This window comes from Heteronotia binoei, chromosome 5 (genome assembly GCF_032191835.1).
Source record: "Heteronotia binoei isolate CCM8104 ecotype False Entrance Well chromosome 5, APGP_CSIRO_Hbin_v1, whole genome shotgun sequence".
Lineage (NCBI taxonomy): Eukaryota > Metazoa > Chordata > Lepidosauria > Squamata > Gekkonidae > Heteronotia > Heteronotia binoei.
Genome location: NC_083227.1, coordinates 92971899 through 92988650, shown reverse-complemented (window position 1 = coordinate 92988650; position 16752 = coordinate 92971899). Strand labels below are relative to the sequence as shown.

At 42.6% G+C, this 16752-nt stretch overlaps 1 protein-coding gene across 1 annotated transcript in view; it reads right to left on the bottom strand.

The window, feature by feature from the left end:
• Window positions 1-16241, bottom strand: part of WNT7A (Wnt family member 7A) — a 92860-nt gene extending 76619 nt beyond the window's left edge. The window contains exons 1-2 of the mRNA XM_060239823.1: window positions 15701-16241; window positions 13500-13726 (exon numbers count right to left, since the gene is read on the bottom strand). Of these exons, the coding sequence (XP_060095806.1) occupies window positions 13500-13726; window positions 15701-15771 (298 nt within the window). The 5' untranslated portion in view covers window positions 15772-16241. The remainder of the gene's footprint in view (window positions 1-13499; window positions 13727-15700) is intronic.
• Between the last annotated feature and the right edge of the window lie 511 nt (window positions 16242-16752).

The following is a 16752-nucleotide window of genomic DNA, read 5'->3' as shown; positions in this document are numbered from 1 at the left end:
TTTCAGGAACAAAGCAAAATTTGAAAGAAATTCAAGCTACAGTTCCCAAGGTAACAGTGACAATATATACTTAAGTCCATTCATTTCATTGAACTTAAGGCTGCAGTCCTGTCCGCTTATCTGGGAATAAGCCCTATGAAACATCATGACATTTATTCATTCAGAATAACGTAAGATTTATTTACCATGTGGGATCAGGCTGAAAGTGTTGTATACTCTGCTGGATTGTGGCCCAAATACGTTAAAGGTTTCCATTATCATACATAACTATCACAACATTATTGTGCATTTCAGGAACAGGGCTTCCTTTTTATGTCATTTACCTTACCTATGACACTGTCAGATATGTTTTATATGATTTCATTTTCTTTTTGAGAAATCCATACCCTGAACTTTTAGTAGGCGTTAGTTACCCTACTCCAACATACTGTAATGTAATCTTTTTGTTTCTCTAAAACATGTACTCACAAGATACATTTGAAGGCAGGTATGAAAGCCTTGTGATGCGAATTCCTGCAAAAGTGACCTTGGGGCAATGTTTTTATCTTACCATGACAGTCACTGCCTAGAAAGATTGACTCTTTGGCATAACACGTCATGCTGGTTTTTAGATTCTTGGTGCCAGATTTCCAACCCGGCTCCTGTTTTTGCAAGAATACTTTCTTGGCTGCAAAAATAAAAACAAATAAAACCCCTGCCTGTGCCTCTGTTTTTATAGTTACAGAATGTCACAAACACAAATTATTTACAAATGTGTATTGATCCTGCTGAAGTCAACAGCAAATCCTCATTTGTTTTTCAAGGACTTAGACCTTCAGTGACTCAGAGCTGGGGCAGACATTACTAAACCCTTGTGAATTATTGGTTGCGTGTGTGATCTACTTGCATGAGCGGAATAACATCAGAAGAGTCTATTCAGAAAGGGTTGTCCTTTCTCTTCCACGAGCTAGGAAGTCACAACTTGCCCCCCTCCTCCAATTTATAGAAAAGGAGAAGAAGCTTTATCACTTTCCCCTGGCCTACCTGAATAAAATATTCTGTAAAGAATATATTATCCTAATGGTACAAACTGAGCCATTGCAGAAGAGTCATTCAATCAGTTTTCTTACCCATGAGGTGACATTCTATAGTGAGCTTATAATGAATGGTCAAGTGAATCCCAATCTTGTGATGATTCCAAGACATTTGGTTCTTCTTCGCTATATCATATAATATTAATTGTTTAATTTTCCCAGGGAAATGATGGTGAGGCTGATTAATGGCTAGATGGCTGACAGCAATGCTGATTCTGTGATCATGAGGAGGGCAGAAAGGGTTGCATCAGTGCTTAGTTCTCATGGCCCTTTCTTACACATCCAGAGAAATGCTTCACCACTTTGGGGTCAGGCAGCAATTTTTCTCCAAGCCAGTTTGGCCAGGGGCGCTAGAGGTTTTGGTCATCTTCCAGGCATGGAACAACAAGAAGAAGACAACTATAGATTTATACCCCGCCCTACTCTCTGAATCAGAGTCTCAGAGCAGTCAGGACTGGCGTGTGGAAGTCAGCAAACTAGGCGATGGCCTAGGGCGCCGACTCCCCCAGGGGTACCTCCCTCCCTCTGGCACAATCGGCTGTGCCCCTTGGCCCCTTCCCCACCGCCACCCTCCTCCACGCTCTGCTCAGCCCCCCCTTCCCCCCGTTGCCACCACTGGAAGCCAGCACCGCACTCCACTCAGCCCTCCCTCTCCCTGCCACTGAGCCTAGGCTGGTCCTTACCAGCTTCAATGTGGCTACATGTGGCTTCTAAGCCTTTGAAGGGCCCGTGATAGGAGAGTTCGCGCCCCTCACTTCCAGTTCCAGGAAGGAGGGGGAGCGAACTCTCTTCCCGCAGGCCCTTCAAAGGCTAAGAAGTCTCACGCAGCCACATTGAAGCAGGTAAGGACCAGCCTTGGCAATGGCAAGAGCAGGAGGGGGGAATGCGGCCTGGCTTGCAGTGCCGTGATGGAGGGAGGATGGGGGGAGTAAGGATCAGCCTGGGGGGTGGGCGATGGAGGCTTTGCAAGCCTTTGCAAGATGGGGGGCGGGGAACAAGCATGCTCAGAGCCACTGGCTCTGAGTGCGCCTACTGTCTTTTTGCTCTTGCCGAGGCTTTGCAAGCCTCGGCAAGGGGGGGGGGGTGCTTCAAAGTGGGAGAGGGCTGAGAATAGCGGGGCCCACACCTGCCGTGCACAGTCTGATGATGTCATCATGATGTCGTCAGGCTGTGCACACTCTGCACATGAAAGTTTGTGAAAAACAGAAAAAGGAGCGGGCGGGGGGCTTCGGCCTGGAGCGCTGGAAACCTCAGCACTGGGCCTGAGAGTAGTTTACAACCTCCTTTATCTTCTTTGCCCACAACAGACACCCTGTGAGGCAGATGGGGCTGAGAGAGCTCTCACAGAAGCTGCCCTTTCAAGGACAACTGTGCGAGAGCTACGGCTGACCCAAGGCCATTCCAGCAGCTGCAAGTGGAGGAGCAGGAAATCAAACCCAGTTCTCCTAGATAAGAGTCTGCACACTTAATCACTTCAGCACACTTAACCACTACATCACTACACCAAAGGATCACTGGGGGTGTGTGGGTGGGAGGTATTTGTGAATTTCCTGCATTGTTCAGGGGGTTGGACTAGATGACCCTAGAGGTCCCTTCCAACTCTATGATTCTATGAATAGACAGCAAACCCATTTTTCACCCAGTCACACATGAATATTCATTGGCCTTAAAGCAAAGACTTCCACGATTATTACAAAGGGGTACCTTTGTTAATCCAGTGCTAATTTTCATATGAGCTTTTGTGAGTCACAGCCTGCTTCTTCTGCAGTTATATCTTGAAGGGACCATTGACACAGCATCAGTTCCTCTCCCCTTTTGGTGTGGTCATGGTCAAACCATATTACATCAACAATTATGCAAAGGATGAAATTACAGACTCATGCTATTTTAACCATCCATTCAACAGCATTGGCAGCCACATAATCTCACAGATCTTCAAATGCCACTGAATAGTAGGCTGGGAATGTAGGAATCTGTAGTTAAAAGATATTGACTCTCACATTAAATAATTGACTTTTGGTGGGAAACCAATTTTGTGAATCACCCCAAAGTGGCATGCAGCCTTGCTTTAGTGGAGGACAAGGACAATTAAGATTTTTTTTTAATGAATGAATCATTTTTTCACATCATTAGTCAACTGCTCTAATAAACATAATGGGAATCTTTCATAATTGCTGAAACCATTTCATTAAATAGGAATATGTGCTGAGGAAAATTTCATTACAGTTTCAAATCCAGGTGTCTGGAGGGTAAATGTTTCCAAGATTACTTAATTTTTGATAGGGTATTAACAGTTCAGATTAAAAATCTGTGCCATGTTTTTTTGTTCTAGATTTTCTGAAACATTTCCTGCACATGCACACTGCAGACACCTTTGTTTTCAATGCACAGCCAATTTGATGTCTCCCACATAGCAGTTATTGCATATAATACCACCAAAATTGCATGGAACACAGTTCCCCCCTCTCCTCTCTCCAGACTCTCCCCTCAAATCTCAACCACATGCAGCAAAGTAGTTCCATATTACCAGGCCCCAAAAGTAGCTCATTTCTGCACACATGTGCTGACAGCTACCTTAAAAATTCCCTCCTTTATGTTTGTTGGGAAAGGTGTTTGGATGAAAGCACTCTGTGTGCCCCTCTTGCCAAGATCAGATTAGAAGGAAGGATGCCGTTGCTTGGGAAATGAGCAGAATCAGAGAACAACAGGTACATACACATGCTATGCATTTCCTCTTCACAGCTTTCCAAAGGTGATTGGTTGGGAGTGCTAAATCCTTTATAGGATCTGAGTGGTTGGAAGGATGCTGCTGCCTGGATAAACAAGTAAAATAAAAGAACATGGCAAGCTCATGTATGTGCTCCTGCTGGCCTGGTAAGAACCTGAATTTAAAATGGCATGGACTTTTAGGGAGATTAGTTTCATTTCACTAAGAATCCCAGATTCCTAATATTGTTCTAGGAAGCTGAAGTAATGATACAAAACAGTAATCTTCAGGTATAATTTCATTTTAAGAGTTCCGTTATGCATACACCAAGGTATAATATGAAAAGCACTGTTACTTAATTGGTCCAGTTTCTTCAGTGTCCCTGGGCAACTTTATAAAAGCCAGTGTCATTTACAGCTGTGTAAAATTTAAGTCATTGTTTCTGCTAATGTGTGCTGGTATTCAGTACTGAATAATGTATTTTTAAAGGGCAATATATTATAATTGCTTATAGTCTATGTTGGATGATGATTTAAGCTTTAATTCAGGTGCTCGTTTTCACAAGGTTTTCCTAGCTACTGAACATCAATACATAGATGTGGCTAGAGCTGCTTAAATCCAAGTATTTGAGCTAAATTGATCTTCGGATCACTCTGAAAATCCACTTGGGTTTTTGGGCATTACTACGGATTGTAGGGACTTTACAGAGTCATTGTATTCATTTGTAGCTGAGATCATGAGTACATTTTACTGGCAGTGAATGGCAGGGATAGGTATCCAAGATGAATATAAGATGCCTATATATCAATAAACATAAATGGACTCTACATCCATTACAAGTTACCATCTTTATGTCATATTTCTCCCACACCTTCAAAGAGATTTTTCTTAATCTGTATAAAGCAGATATTTTATTTAAGATGTGAAATCATAAGAATGGTTTTGTGTATTATGATTTTATATTTGGGTACCTTGTATTATAGTCCATTCAGCATCCTAGGCATCTAATTTTATAAACCCATAACTACATAAGAATAGAACTATTGCCTTACTAAATCAGACCAAAATCTATATAGTCCAGCGCTTCTAGAAGTTCATGAGTAAACTAGGACATAAATGTTAGTTGCCAGTATGCTGGACAGTTCTCACAGTGGAAGGAAGTGAGAAATGGATTCTAACAAGGATTGACATTGGGACTAGTGCTATTTAATTCATTCATAAATTATCTGAAGCTGATGATTAGTAGTGTAGTGTTCAAGTTTGCAGATAATGCAAAATTGTTCAGGATGGTGAAAACCAAGAGCTATGGGAAGATTTCTCCAAACTGGGTGAAGGGATAGATAGCATTAAGGCAAACAAATCTCAATATACATAAAAATAGCAAAGAAATTGCCCTAGGTAGTAGCCATTAAGCAAAAATTCCTGACTTTAAATGTATGCTGATGGGGTCTGAAGTGTCAGAGACTGTCAGAGAAAGAGATCTTGAGACTGTAGTGGAACTCTTGTTGGAAATGTCAACTCAGCATGTGGCAAAAATGAAAAGGCAAATTCCATGCTGAGGATAATTAGAAAAGGGCCGATATTGTAATGTCCCTGTATAGATCTATCATGTGTCCTCACTTGGAATACTACATGAAGTTCTGGTCACCATATCTCAAAAAAAGATGGAAAAAGCTCAGAAGCTGGCAACCACAATGATTGAAGGGACTGGAGCACCTTTCTTGTGAAATCCTAAAGAATTTAGGGTTATGCCATTTAGGAAAAAAAGACAACTAATTGGGGACAGGATAGTGATTTAAATAACTCTGCATAAGGTGGAGAAAAGAGATAACTCCCTCCCCCCCCCCCCCCCATCCCACAATACTAAAATTCATGGGCACTCAGTAAAGTTTATGGGCATTATATTCAAGATGAACAAAAGGAAGTATTTCTTCCCTCAGTGAGTAATTAAATCGTGCAATTCACTGCCTATGGACACAATGATGGCCTGTAGTGTAAATTGTTTTAACACATTCATTAGCCATGGTGAGTAACTGGAACACCTATATTCAGAAGCAGCAAGCTTCTGAGTATCAAGTGCTTGGAAGCAACATCAGAGGAAATCCATGGTCTCTTTGCCCTGTTTGTTGGTCCTCCATGGCTACTGGTTGGCTGCTGTATGAATCTAAGTTCTAGTATTATCAGAAAGGGAACATCTTTATCTTTTATCTTTCTACTGTGTTTAAGACCATTTATAAAGTCGATTCCATTGAAACCAGTGGGACTTGCTTTCAATGAAATATGTTTACAACATTAGTGTTCAAGGTGAGCCAACCTGGAGGATATATAGGCACAATTTCCATCAACACATACAATACATAAGTGAAATCTCACAAACCAAGTGCAAAACATTCTTTAAAGCGCATAGATACACCTATGATCTAATGTTGCAGTCATGTAGCAACTTGGCCAGGGGCCTGCTTATCTATGGACCGCCTTTCCCCACATGTTCCCCAGAGAGCACTGCACTCAGGAGAGCAAAATCTTCTCTCCATTCCCAGGCCAAGGAAAGCTAGACTGAGCTCTACAAGGGCCAGAGCCTTCTTAGTGGTAGCACCAACACTATGGAACACCCTCTTGGAGGTTATATGGGCCCTGTGGGATCTTTCCCAATTCTGCAGGGCATGTAAAACAGAATTATTCCGACTAGCCTATGACATCTGAGTAGGAGGATGCTGCCACCTAACTTAGCAAATACTATGAACAATTAGATAATATCTCAGGGACTACCAACAGATATATCAACTAAGATATTAACTGAAATTAAATCAGCCTACTGAAGACGTTGTGAACCTCCATGGAAGTTATGATTAGCACCATAGTGATGTATTGTGGTTTTAGTTTTGCACTGTTAGCAATTTTAATGTAATCTTTGTCAACAAATGTAGTTTTTTAGCTGTTTAATATACTTTTTAGCAGTTGTTAGCAACCCTGAGTCCGCTTGCAGAGAGGGCAGAATATAAATTTAAAGTAAGTAAATAAATAAATAACCCCGCTTCGGTGGGGTAGGGCGGGAAATAAATCGAATAAAATGAAAAATGAAAATAATGATACTACAAGGATATATTGCAGTAATATTGTTTGATATTAAATCCTGATTTTAGCATAATCATCACAATCACTCTAGAGTCACATTGAAATAACTGAACAATGTGCTTCTCAGATTTGTGGCCTGATGGTTTTATTGCAAATTGGAGTGTGAGACCACTGGTTTCCTGTAGTCTTGCAAGACAGCAAGACTTTAAAACAATCAGTCTACCCACATTAAGCAATGTTCATAGCTTACTGCCCCATTTTGATTAGCTATTTCATTTTATAGCAATTATAAGGTCAAAACTGGAGAAACTAAGAAATAACAAAAAGGAAAATGGCAATTTCAAAAGGTTTCATTTCTTATCTTAATATAAATAAGCCCACTGTTGATCATCCTAAAGAGATCTGAACATTCCTCCACAGAGAAGTTCTCTTCTACAAGCCTCACTGAGATAAATGGGACCTGCACAACAGCCATGTTCTTGCATATACATGCACAACTCACATTGATTTCAAAAGAGTTCTTTACAAGAAATTTCCAGTGGGCATAACCTTCATAATGAGTTCTAACAAGGATTGACATTGGGACTGGTGCTATTTAATTCATTAATTATCTGAAACTGATGATTAGTAGTGTAGTGTCCAATGTGTTCCTAATTCCTATCCTAGCAATTTGTTCATAAGAAAAAATGCTTTCATTATACCAAATATTTACTGGAGTATTGAATCTGGATGCAGACATTAATATATACTGACCATTCAAAGACTGAACCATTGTTGATTTAGCTCTGATCATTGTGCATCAATGTATACAAGCAGAGCTTTTTTTTCTGCCAGAGCCCACAGGAGCAGAGCTCCGCCTGGGCTGGCCAGGGGTCCGGCTGGCCCAACCTGCCATGTGGCAGCCACAGGCCAGTGGGTGTGGCCTAATATGCAAATGAGTTCTTCCTGGGCTTTTTCTATTTAAAAACCACTGTATACAAGCAGTCATTTTTACATAATTTTATACTGTTCCATTTCACAGTACTGAAGACATGACAGAGGTGTTCCCCCAAAGGAGTTCAAGTTGGTTTGAGGTCACTGCTTGCTGCTACACTTCCCACTTTTGCCTCTGGAAAACTGGTAGGGCCTTTGTTTAGCCAGAAACAACAGTGAGAAAAATTAAATATATTCACATCACCAATACTGAAATCTCTATCAAACAGTTCATTATCCTAAAAATTATTTCTGCTTCTAGGTTGATCATTATTCCCTCCCAGTCAGGGGCCCTACCTACTCCCTGCATTGCTTCCATTTTGCCCAGATTCAGCTTTAATCAGACCATATTGATTCACTGGGGATATTTATTTGCCCCCTCTGCAGAGCAACACTGCCTAAGTTGATTTACAACAATATTACATCTTAGCCTGAAACCCCACCCCACCCCCCCAAGCCTCTCTGGACTCTCAACTCTCTTTGGAAAATCCTCTGGATTTATTTATTATTACATTACATTTATATCCCGCCCTCTCCACAAGCAGACTCAGGGCAGCTAACAAATTTTTATTTTTTATTTTTTAAATACTGGGTTTAATACACAAGAAGACTCTCTGCATGGTGATCAGCCTTCTTTATTAGTGATTACAGCATTAGAGTCATGAAACTAATGAAAAAACTGGGCCGACTATATACAGTTCAAGTTCCCACGCTAACGCACCATCGGACCGTTTGAACCAGCAGGGGGACTCCTGATTGGTCCAAGGAAGTGAGGGTTTGGATGCTGCTTCCTATTGTCTCTATGTCCTGAGCTCCGTCCTCAAGGCTCCAATGAGCCCGGCAGGAACTGCATAATTACACACACAACTCCACTTCCCCAGACATAACATTTTTCTACACAGAAGACCATTGAAAGGGGACTAGTTGGGAGTATCCCAGGATGAAGCTGGTAATGTTTGTTCGTATGCAAATAATTTCACTGGACCACAACTGCTGATCTAGAGAGCAATCAGTAAGACTCATGCCAAAGACCAATGAAAGCCTGCTTACTCTGTACCTCTTCGAAGAGCACTTAAATGAAACCACTGAGATAATAAGGGAACAGATAAGAATGACAACGCTAACTAAGCAACCCCTACAGCCTAACTTAGAGACAATGTAGGAGGAAATGGCCCACCATATATCAGGGGTGGCCAACAGTAGCTCTCCAGATGTTTTTTGCCCACAACTCCCATCAGTCCCAGCTATTGGCCATGCTGGCTGGGGCTGATGGGAGTTGTAGGCAAAAAGCATCTGGAGAGCTACCGTTGGCCACCCCTGCCATATATAAATGCCCACTTCCACAGATCTGCGTAGTTGAGCAAAATAATATCACAAAGCAACCCATACAACCAGGTCATCCTTTCAGATTGCAGGGAAGGGAAAGAAATTAGGGAGCCAGCACTCAGCAAGATTTAGCTATGCCATATTCCAGGTTGCAAAAAGCAGAAAAGATAATTTGCTGTTAGGGTTGCCAGGTCCTCCCTGGCTACTGACAGGGGATAGGGTTGCTAGATCCAGGTTGGGAAACTGGAGATTTGGAAGTGGAGCCTGCAGAGACCAGGGACCTCAGTGGAATGCAATATCACAGAACCCATCCCCTAAAGCATCCATTTCCTCCAAGAGAACTGATCTCTGTAGTCTGGAGATGAACTGTAATTCTGGGGGATCCCCAGGTCCCACCTGGAGGGTGGCATCCCTATTTGCTATGCTTATTGTTCAGATGTGTACCCATGTTGACCTAAATCAACAGAATAAAGTTTGAGTCCAGAGTTGTGGTTATTGTTGGTTTTATAAGCCACATCTACAGTATTCTTATCAGATTAGGACAGCCTCTCACTTTAAGAAACAACCCTTTTAAGTAGATTTGTGCCTTTGGCCAGTTTATGTAGCACTAAGGTAACTTCAGCGCTTGCAACAATAGTCAATCCATATTTAGACCCAGTGAGCTAACCCAGACAGAAGTACTCCTGGCCATGATGAACGATCACATGTGGTCTGAAACATACAAAGGCAAATAACCTGTCCTCAATATTCTGGACTAACTCCACAGAAACAGGAGTAACAATGGGACACATTATGTTGTATAGGATAAGTTATATTATATACCTCTGCTGTTGGTTGTTTCGTTTGAAAGATGGAGGGGAAATTCTTGAGACCTAATGTTTCCAGTATAGAATAATAGAGTTGGAAGGGACCTCCGGAGCCATCTAGTCCTGCTCAGTGCAGGAGATTCACAAATACCTCCCCCCCACACACACACACACACAGTGACCCTGCTCCATGTCCAGAATACGGCAAAATAACCTCCAGGATCCCTGTACAAACTGATCTGAAGAAAAATTGCTGCCTGAACCTAAAGTGGTGATCAGCATTTCCCTGGGCATGTAAGAAAGGGCCATGAGAACTATGTACCAATGTAGCCTTTCCTGCCCTCCTTCCTATGATCAGCCAAAGTTCACAGAATCAGCATTGCTAGTACTATCAGCAAAATTACTTTTCAGTGCAATCCTAAGTAAAGTTTCAGCCTTCACAGCCTTCTTCAGATCTTCAGATGTACTTCTGGCACCTTGGAAATACACAACATACCTTTCCTATGCGCTTCAATTGTTTTAGAATAATGGAAGTCAATTTAAAATTGCATATTTATTCCAAACTATCTCCTTAATATAGACTTGCAAACAATGTGTCAAGACTATAGCCTTATTCTCCTATTCCAGACTGCTCTTGGCTGTCTTCAGTCCATAATTTAGACCCTCTGCTGACTTTGAAGCACAAGTAAGCATTGATGGATTAAGTCTAAATGGATAACCACTCCTAACCTATCAAAGAGCCTTGCCCAGAAACGCCTTAGGCAATCTTGCCTCTTTGTGTTGGCTTCTTCTTCTGCATGCCCCCTAAGGCTACCACAAGAGTCTATCAGTGCTCCTGCTTCCAAAGAGTCTTTGAACTTTGACTGGCTCCCTTCCAACAATCTTCAGGTCTGGAGTCATAGACGCATGCATTCCTCCTCTGAAAGTGGAATTCATGCCATTACACATATAACAATTTTGACTGTGGATTAAAAATACCATATGATCACATGCCTGGAACTCTGCCCTTAACATGTCTCGTTGTGTTCAAATATTGTCAAAGCAATGAATAACCAGAGGTGAGGATAAGGAATGATGCTAGAAATTGTGCAAGGGAAGAACATCAGAGTTTTGTTTCATTCAGAGAGAAGGCATTCTGAAATCACTATTTTGCCTCAACTAAATTGAGAGTTATCAGGAAGATGGCTAAGTCATTATACATGGAAATAAAAGATCCATGTAGCATGAATGTTACAGAGGCTCCCAACCAGTACACTGGACATGCTGTCTTTGTTATTTTGATATATGGAAATGATGACTGAAATCATGGGTAGCAAAATTAGAACATTGCACATCTAGAAAAGAATATGGCTACTGACAAGTGACACCTTACCTCAGATGTACTCCCAAGGGGGCTTTGTTATATAAGCACAAAAAAGGATAAATATTAACAATGTTAACTTTTTAAAATAAATTATAATGTAAGGGCTGTGGAAGATGCTAGACCTGTATTGTTTCATTATTGGATTTTGATTCCACAATTCTCTGAGCATAGTATGCCCAAGGAAGTATCCCATCCTTATAATTCATAGGTAGTAGAAAAATTACTGATATTTTATTTGTGTAAACAAATCAGCTATGAATAGTTGCATTCAAATGTATCTCAAAATTTATTGGCAACAGTCCAGCATACATGGCTACGTCCAATAGTAGGCATGTTTATACCCAATAATATTAATGGTCTTTAGCACAATGAACTGTTGGATTGTGGCCATCAACTGTATGAGAAATATCTGTGAAACTTTCACTTGTATGATAAATAAAACCATAAAATAGAGATAAATCACACTTGGGAGTTCAACATGGAATTTCCTTAAGCATCGATTTAGTTCAAATATATATGTAAACATCAGTATAATCCCTAGAACAGCCTTGAACACTGGATAAAAGACAAACATTTGGAAAAATATAATGTAACTAATAGTGACATTTACTACAGAAAAGCAGAGATGGTTATTTAGATTTTATCTTAATTTTGGGATTTTTTTGTTTATTTTAACCCATAAAAGTGAAGCTTTCTTAACATCTTGTGCAGCATTGATTTTCAGATGTACCTCTGGCACCTTGGAAACACACAACATACCCTTCCCACGCACCACAAATATCCCATAATCCACTAGTGAGCCTTGCCTGCTGATTTATGGTTCAGAAATCACTGCAACAGAACTGAAAGTTCCTTAAACACAACACATCAAATGACAATTTCAAAGACTTCTCAACTGAATAAATAGTATCCTATTGGGATGAATGAAAAACACAGTTGTAGTCTCACATCAATGAAACAATTAAGAAGTGAAGGGAACAATCCTAAGTAAATCTACTCAGAAATAAATCCCATGTTAGTCAGTGAGGCTTATTCCAAAAAAAATTACCTTAGTATAAAAGCCAATGAGAACATCTCAGATATGTAGTTCTTTCTTGCACCATCACTGAAGATTACATCACCATACAACATGTTAGCTAATCCAAGGTTAAAACTGCCCTTTGGTGATGAAAAGTTCTGTCAAGTTACAGCCAAATTACCCCCTAGGCTTTCAAGGCAAGAGCTGAACACAGGTGGTTGGCTATTGCCTGCCTCTGTATAGCAACCCTGGACTTCCTTGGTGGTTTCCCATCCAGATAGTAGCCAAAAAAAATGCCCTGTTATTGTACTCAAAATCAACAGTAAGATCAGATCCCCCACTGTACCTATAAACGTATTTTGAAGTGTGTTGGTGGGGGCAGGGGGACAGTCTAACTACTTGAATACGCTTTATGTTGTTTTCCCATTGTGGACCTTACCAATGTAATCCTAAAAACAGTCTATTAAACTCAATAGATTTAGTAATTTGTAAGCCCCCTCCCATTGGTTTACAATGAAATTGGAAAAAACAACACTGGCCAGAATCTATACTCAGGAGTAATTTTTGAAAGCTGTTTAACTTGGCATTTGTGATGTTCACACATTGCACAAAATAGTGCAAGGGCTCAGGGACATTTTTAGTTGTGTGTGAAATCCTGAAATAACAGTGAGCATGTTTACTCAAAACTGAATCCCATTGAGTTTCGTCTTTAGTGGGACTTTTACCCTGGTAAGGCCATTTACAATTGCAGTCTTGCAGCCCAATACATGAACTCATAGTTAGATCAGAAATCCCATTCGTTTCAATTAGGTCTTTCTCCTAGGAAGTGTGTTTACTGTAAAGAAATGTTTGTGCCTAGAATAAGAGATGCTAACAGATATATATACTCAGTAGTAGGGATACCAGTGGAGATAACAAGTATACAGATAACAACTACAGTGCACAGGCCTCTGTTAGTTCCAATACTCCCAAAGGCAAAGCAAACCAGCCTACATGAAAGGTCATGAACTTCCGCTGACGCACTGCCTCCTAACTATTATTGTTGTGCTGATGAGGTTATACTCTTATCCTATCATCCTCCCTTCTTTTGGAACCTCTTTGATGGACTTCAGGTTTCACCTAGCAACAGCTCTGTCTCTGTGGTAAAGAGATAACATACCCACTTTCAGCTCTTTCCCAAAGACCGTCCTCTCTCCCAAGGCCGAGCAATTCCACCGTCCATTTCGAAACTGAAATTGACACTCGTTGATTCCCATTTGGGAGCCTTCTCCTATCACAATGATGGCATCAGGTCTGCTCTGACAGATCGCCCTCTGTCTAGGAGCTAAGCCGGGGATCTTGTTACAGATGATGCTGGCACCCAGAGCCACCACGGAGGAAAACCCCCTAGAAGAAGTAGGGAAAAAATAAAGAGAGAGAGATTGATCTGAAGGGAGCGGATCACCAGCAGAAACGCCCACGCCGCTTTGATGTCAATCGATCGTCTAAGAAGGTTCTTAGCTGAGCGCCCTTCTGAATACGCGGGAAGTAGCAGGTTTTGCACTTCAAAGCAGACCCCAGTGCCTTTTAAACCCCTTAAGGCCTCTGATCTGCCCATCGAGACGTGACAGTAGCTTATCATTATGGACAAGTATAACGTTTCACGAAGCCAAACGGTTTGTAACTTTGGTGACATCCCCACAATAGTCCCAGGGCGAGGGGTGTTGAACCAGAGAGAGCACGCGTGCAGCTTCCCCTCTCGGAGACATTCACAACAATCCTCACCGGGTGTTGTTTGCTAATGTCAACTGGCAGGTTACAGCACATACTGCAGCCGAATCGAAAACAGCATTTTACTCAGGCAGCCGGTGGCCAAGACAAGCCCAACGCTACTCTACTTGTCTGCCAGCCCTGGGGGTGACGATCAGAAAAGGGTAACGAGGAAGTTCGATTGGCTACCAGAGCCTCGCTATATCCCGCTCCCCTCTTTATATAGTTTTGTCGGCCTATAATTAAAAGAGTGATAAGGGGCACGTGGGCTTTGGCCAAAGTGTGACCCAACTTCCTGGTATATAAATTAAAGCGCACAGCAATTCACCTCCTGAACAAAATGCTCATTCCTAGACAAAAGGGTGGGAGCAGGATCATGCTGCTATTGCGTTTGAAACTCCGAGTGAGTCAGAGTTGCAGGAATTAAAATCTCCTCGCTTTATTTAAAAAAAAAGTGTGTGTGGGGGGGGGGCTGTCGCCTTCTTCCATGCTGCACTCTAGTACCAAATCCGTGGGTCTGGCGTGTTAGGGAGATGTATAGGTGAGCATGTATTCTATACTTATGTGAATACGCACAGAAAGGTACAAACACAGCAGCTTCACACAAGCACCTATCAGTTTCAAAGAGCGCCGAGTCTACCTGAGAATCCAAGAACGCGATGGCTGTCTACAGCTTCACAAAGTAGATCTGGATTTTAATCCCCTGGTGCTTTTAGCATGTTTTAGGCACAAAACTTGTATAAACAGTTTCAGAAATGGATATCCTGAGCACACTTGGAGACAGGTTCCCTTGGAAAAATCGAGACCTGTTTGGGATGGACTTGTTTAGGATGGCGTCCCTCCCCCATCGCTTTCTGTGCGGCCAGTGAGCGCGCTTGGGCGCAGTAAACTGCGTTGCAGAGCCTACTTTGTCTGCCGGTGGTGACAGAGGAGCTGCCATTGGCTTTCGGGCTCGGGCTGCAATCCACAAGTCACTAACGTAGTCTTACATTAACCCGTAGGCAATTCTACAAGATCAGCAGATTGTTGCTGAGTGAGCGGGCGAAGATGCCATGCCTTTGATAAATTAGGCTTGTGCCCAGCCGAAAACGCCCAGCACTTCATCAGTTCAGTGGCCTTAGAACTTGTGAAGATACGATGTCTCCCAAGCATGTGCAGAGTGCTTTGCTCATAGAAACCACTTGCGCGGAGAAAGCCAGTTTCCCCCAAGAGGCGAGCAAGGCAGGTATAGCGCTTTGCCTGCCTCTCTGTCCGAACCCATACAAGGGCTGGTTTCTGCGCACAGGCAAAGTAGAGCCTTGAGGGTTCTTTTTCTCGGGCGGTCCAGCACAACTTGCCATTCTAGGCATGCCTCACGCCAGGGCTTTCTCTGTATTCTTCCCCCCTGAGCCACACACTTAGAACTCCACGGAGAACAACAGCAAAGGGGGGGGGGGGAGAGAGAGAATCATATCGTTGCCCAAGCTTTAAAAAGAAAACCTCTTCCAGACTTTCCTTAGGTTGAATACTAACAGGTCTGGACAGGTTAGGCACACTGCGTTTGCGTTTAAAGAGCGGAGGGCGAGAGGGGGGGAGAGACAGAGAGAGGGAAAGAGAGAGGAGGTGACTTACCCAATTTTGATATAGACAATCCCTAGACTCAGAACGATGTGGAATATCCAGCGCCTGGTTTTCCTGTTCATATTCCTCGTTTGCGCTTGGCTTTCAGATCAACATGCAAAATTCTATCTTTTAAGGGAGGGAAAAAGTGGCTACCCCCCTCCCTCTTTCACACTCTTTGCGCGCTGGTTAATTTCTCAGACAGTGCAACGCCAGGTCAAAGTAATGCAGACAAAACAGACCAGCCCTCCTGCGATCGGAGCCAGCCGGAGCGAGCGGTGTGTGTTTGTAAATCCCAAGAGACAATCACCATAGCCCTCCACTGGATCTCTTTTCACTCCCTCTCTCCCTCTCTATTCCGGATTTGTATGCCTGTCACACGTAACACTTGGGAGCGCGCTGGGGAATGTATAGGCTTTAATAATCTCTGCCTCTCGCAGCACGCCGCAGCTCTGGAGGATTTCCCCTCAGGTTCAATGTTACTATCTATCTTTTCTCTCTTCTTCAGCTTACTTGGGCGTGTTCTCCAAGGGAGGGAGTAGTCCAGTCAGGGTGGGGTGGGGGTGGGAAGGAAAAGAAGTGAAAGATGGGGGACGACGGTGGAAGAGGAATAAAGAACCACCTGCTTGGACCCCCCCCCCCAAAAAAAATCCTCCTCGAAGCCGTTGTAAGTGTGCTTTCTCTGCGGTTCTGCTGAAAAGAAGGATCTACAGAAGGCAAACTCCAGCTGTTAGAATGGCAGTCCAAGGCACACGATCAATTGATCAATTTCCACTTCATAGGCTTCATATTTGCAGAGAACCACATGGGGCATTCGTATCCCTCCTGCTGCTTCCTAGGCTATACTCTGGTTTATCTCCCAGTTCTGACTGTCCGCTTCCCTTTATCCTGTTTCTCCTCTCTCCCAGTTCAGGTCGGCGTGTCTTTTTCGCTGCGTTTTTTTAAACTGTCCCCCAAGCTGATCGATTGTTTCGCGCCCTGTCAGGGAGCTAGAGGAGCTGAACTTTCCGCGTGAGAGAGAGAGAGATATTATATCGGTATTCCTGTGCCATCCGTATATATAC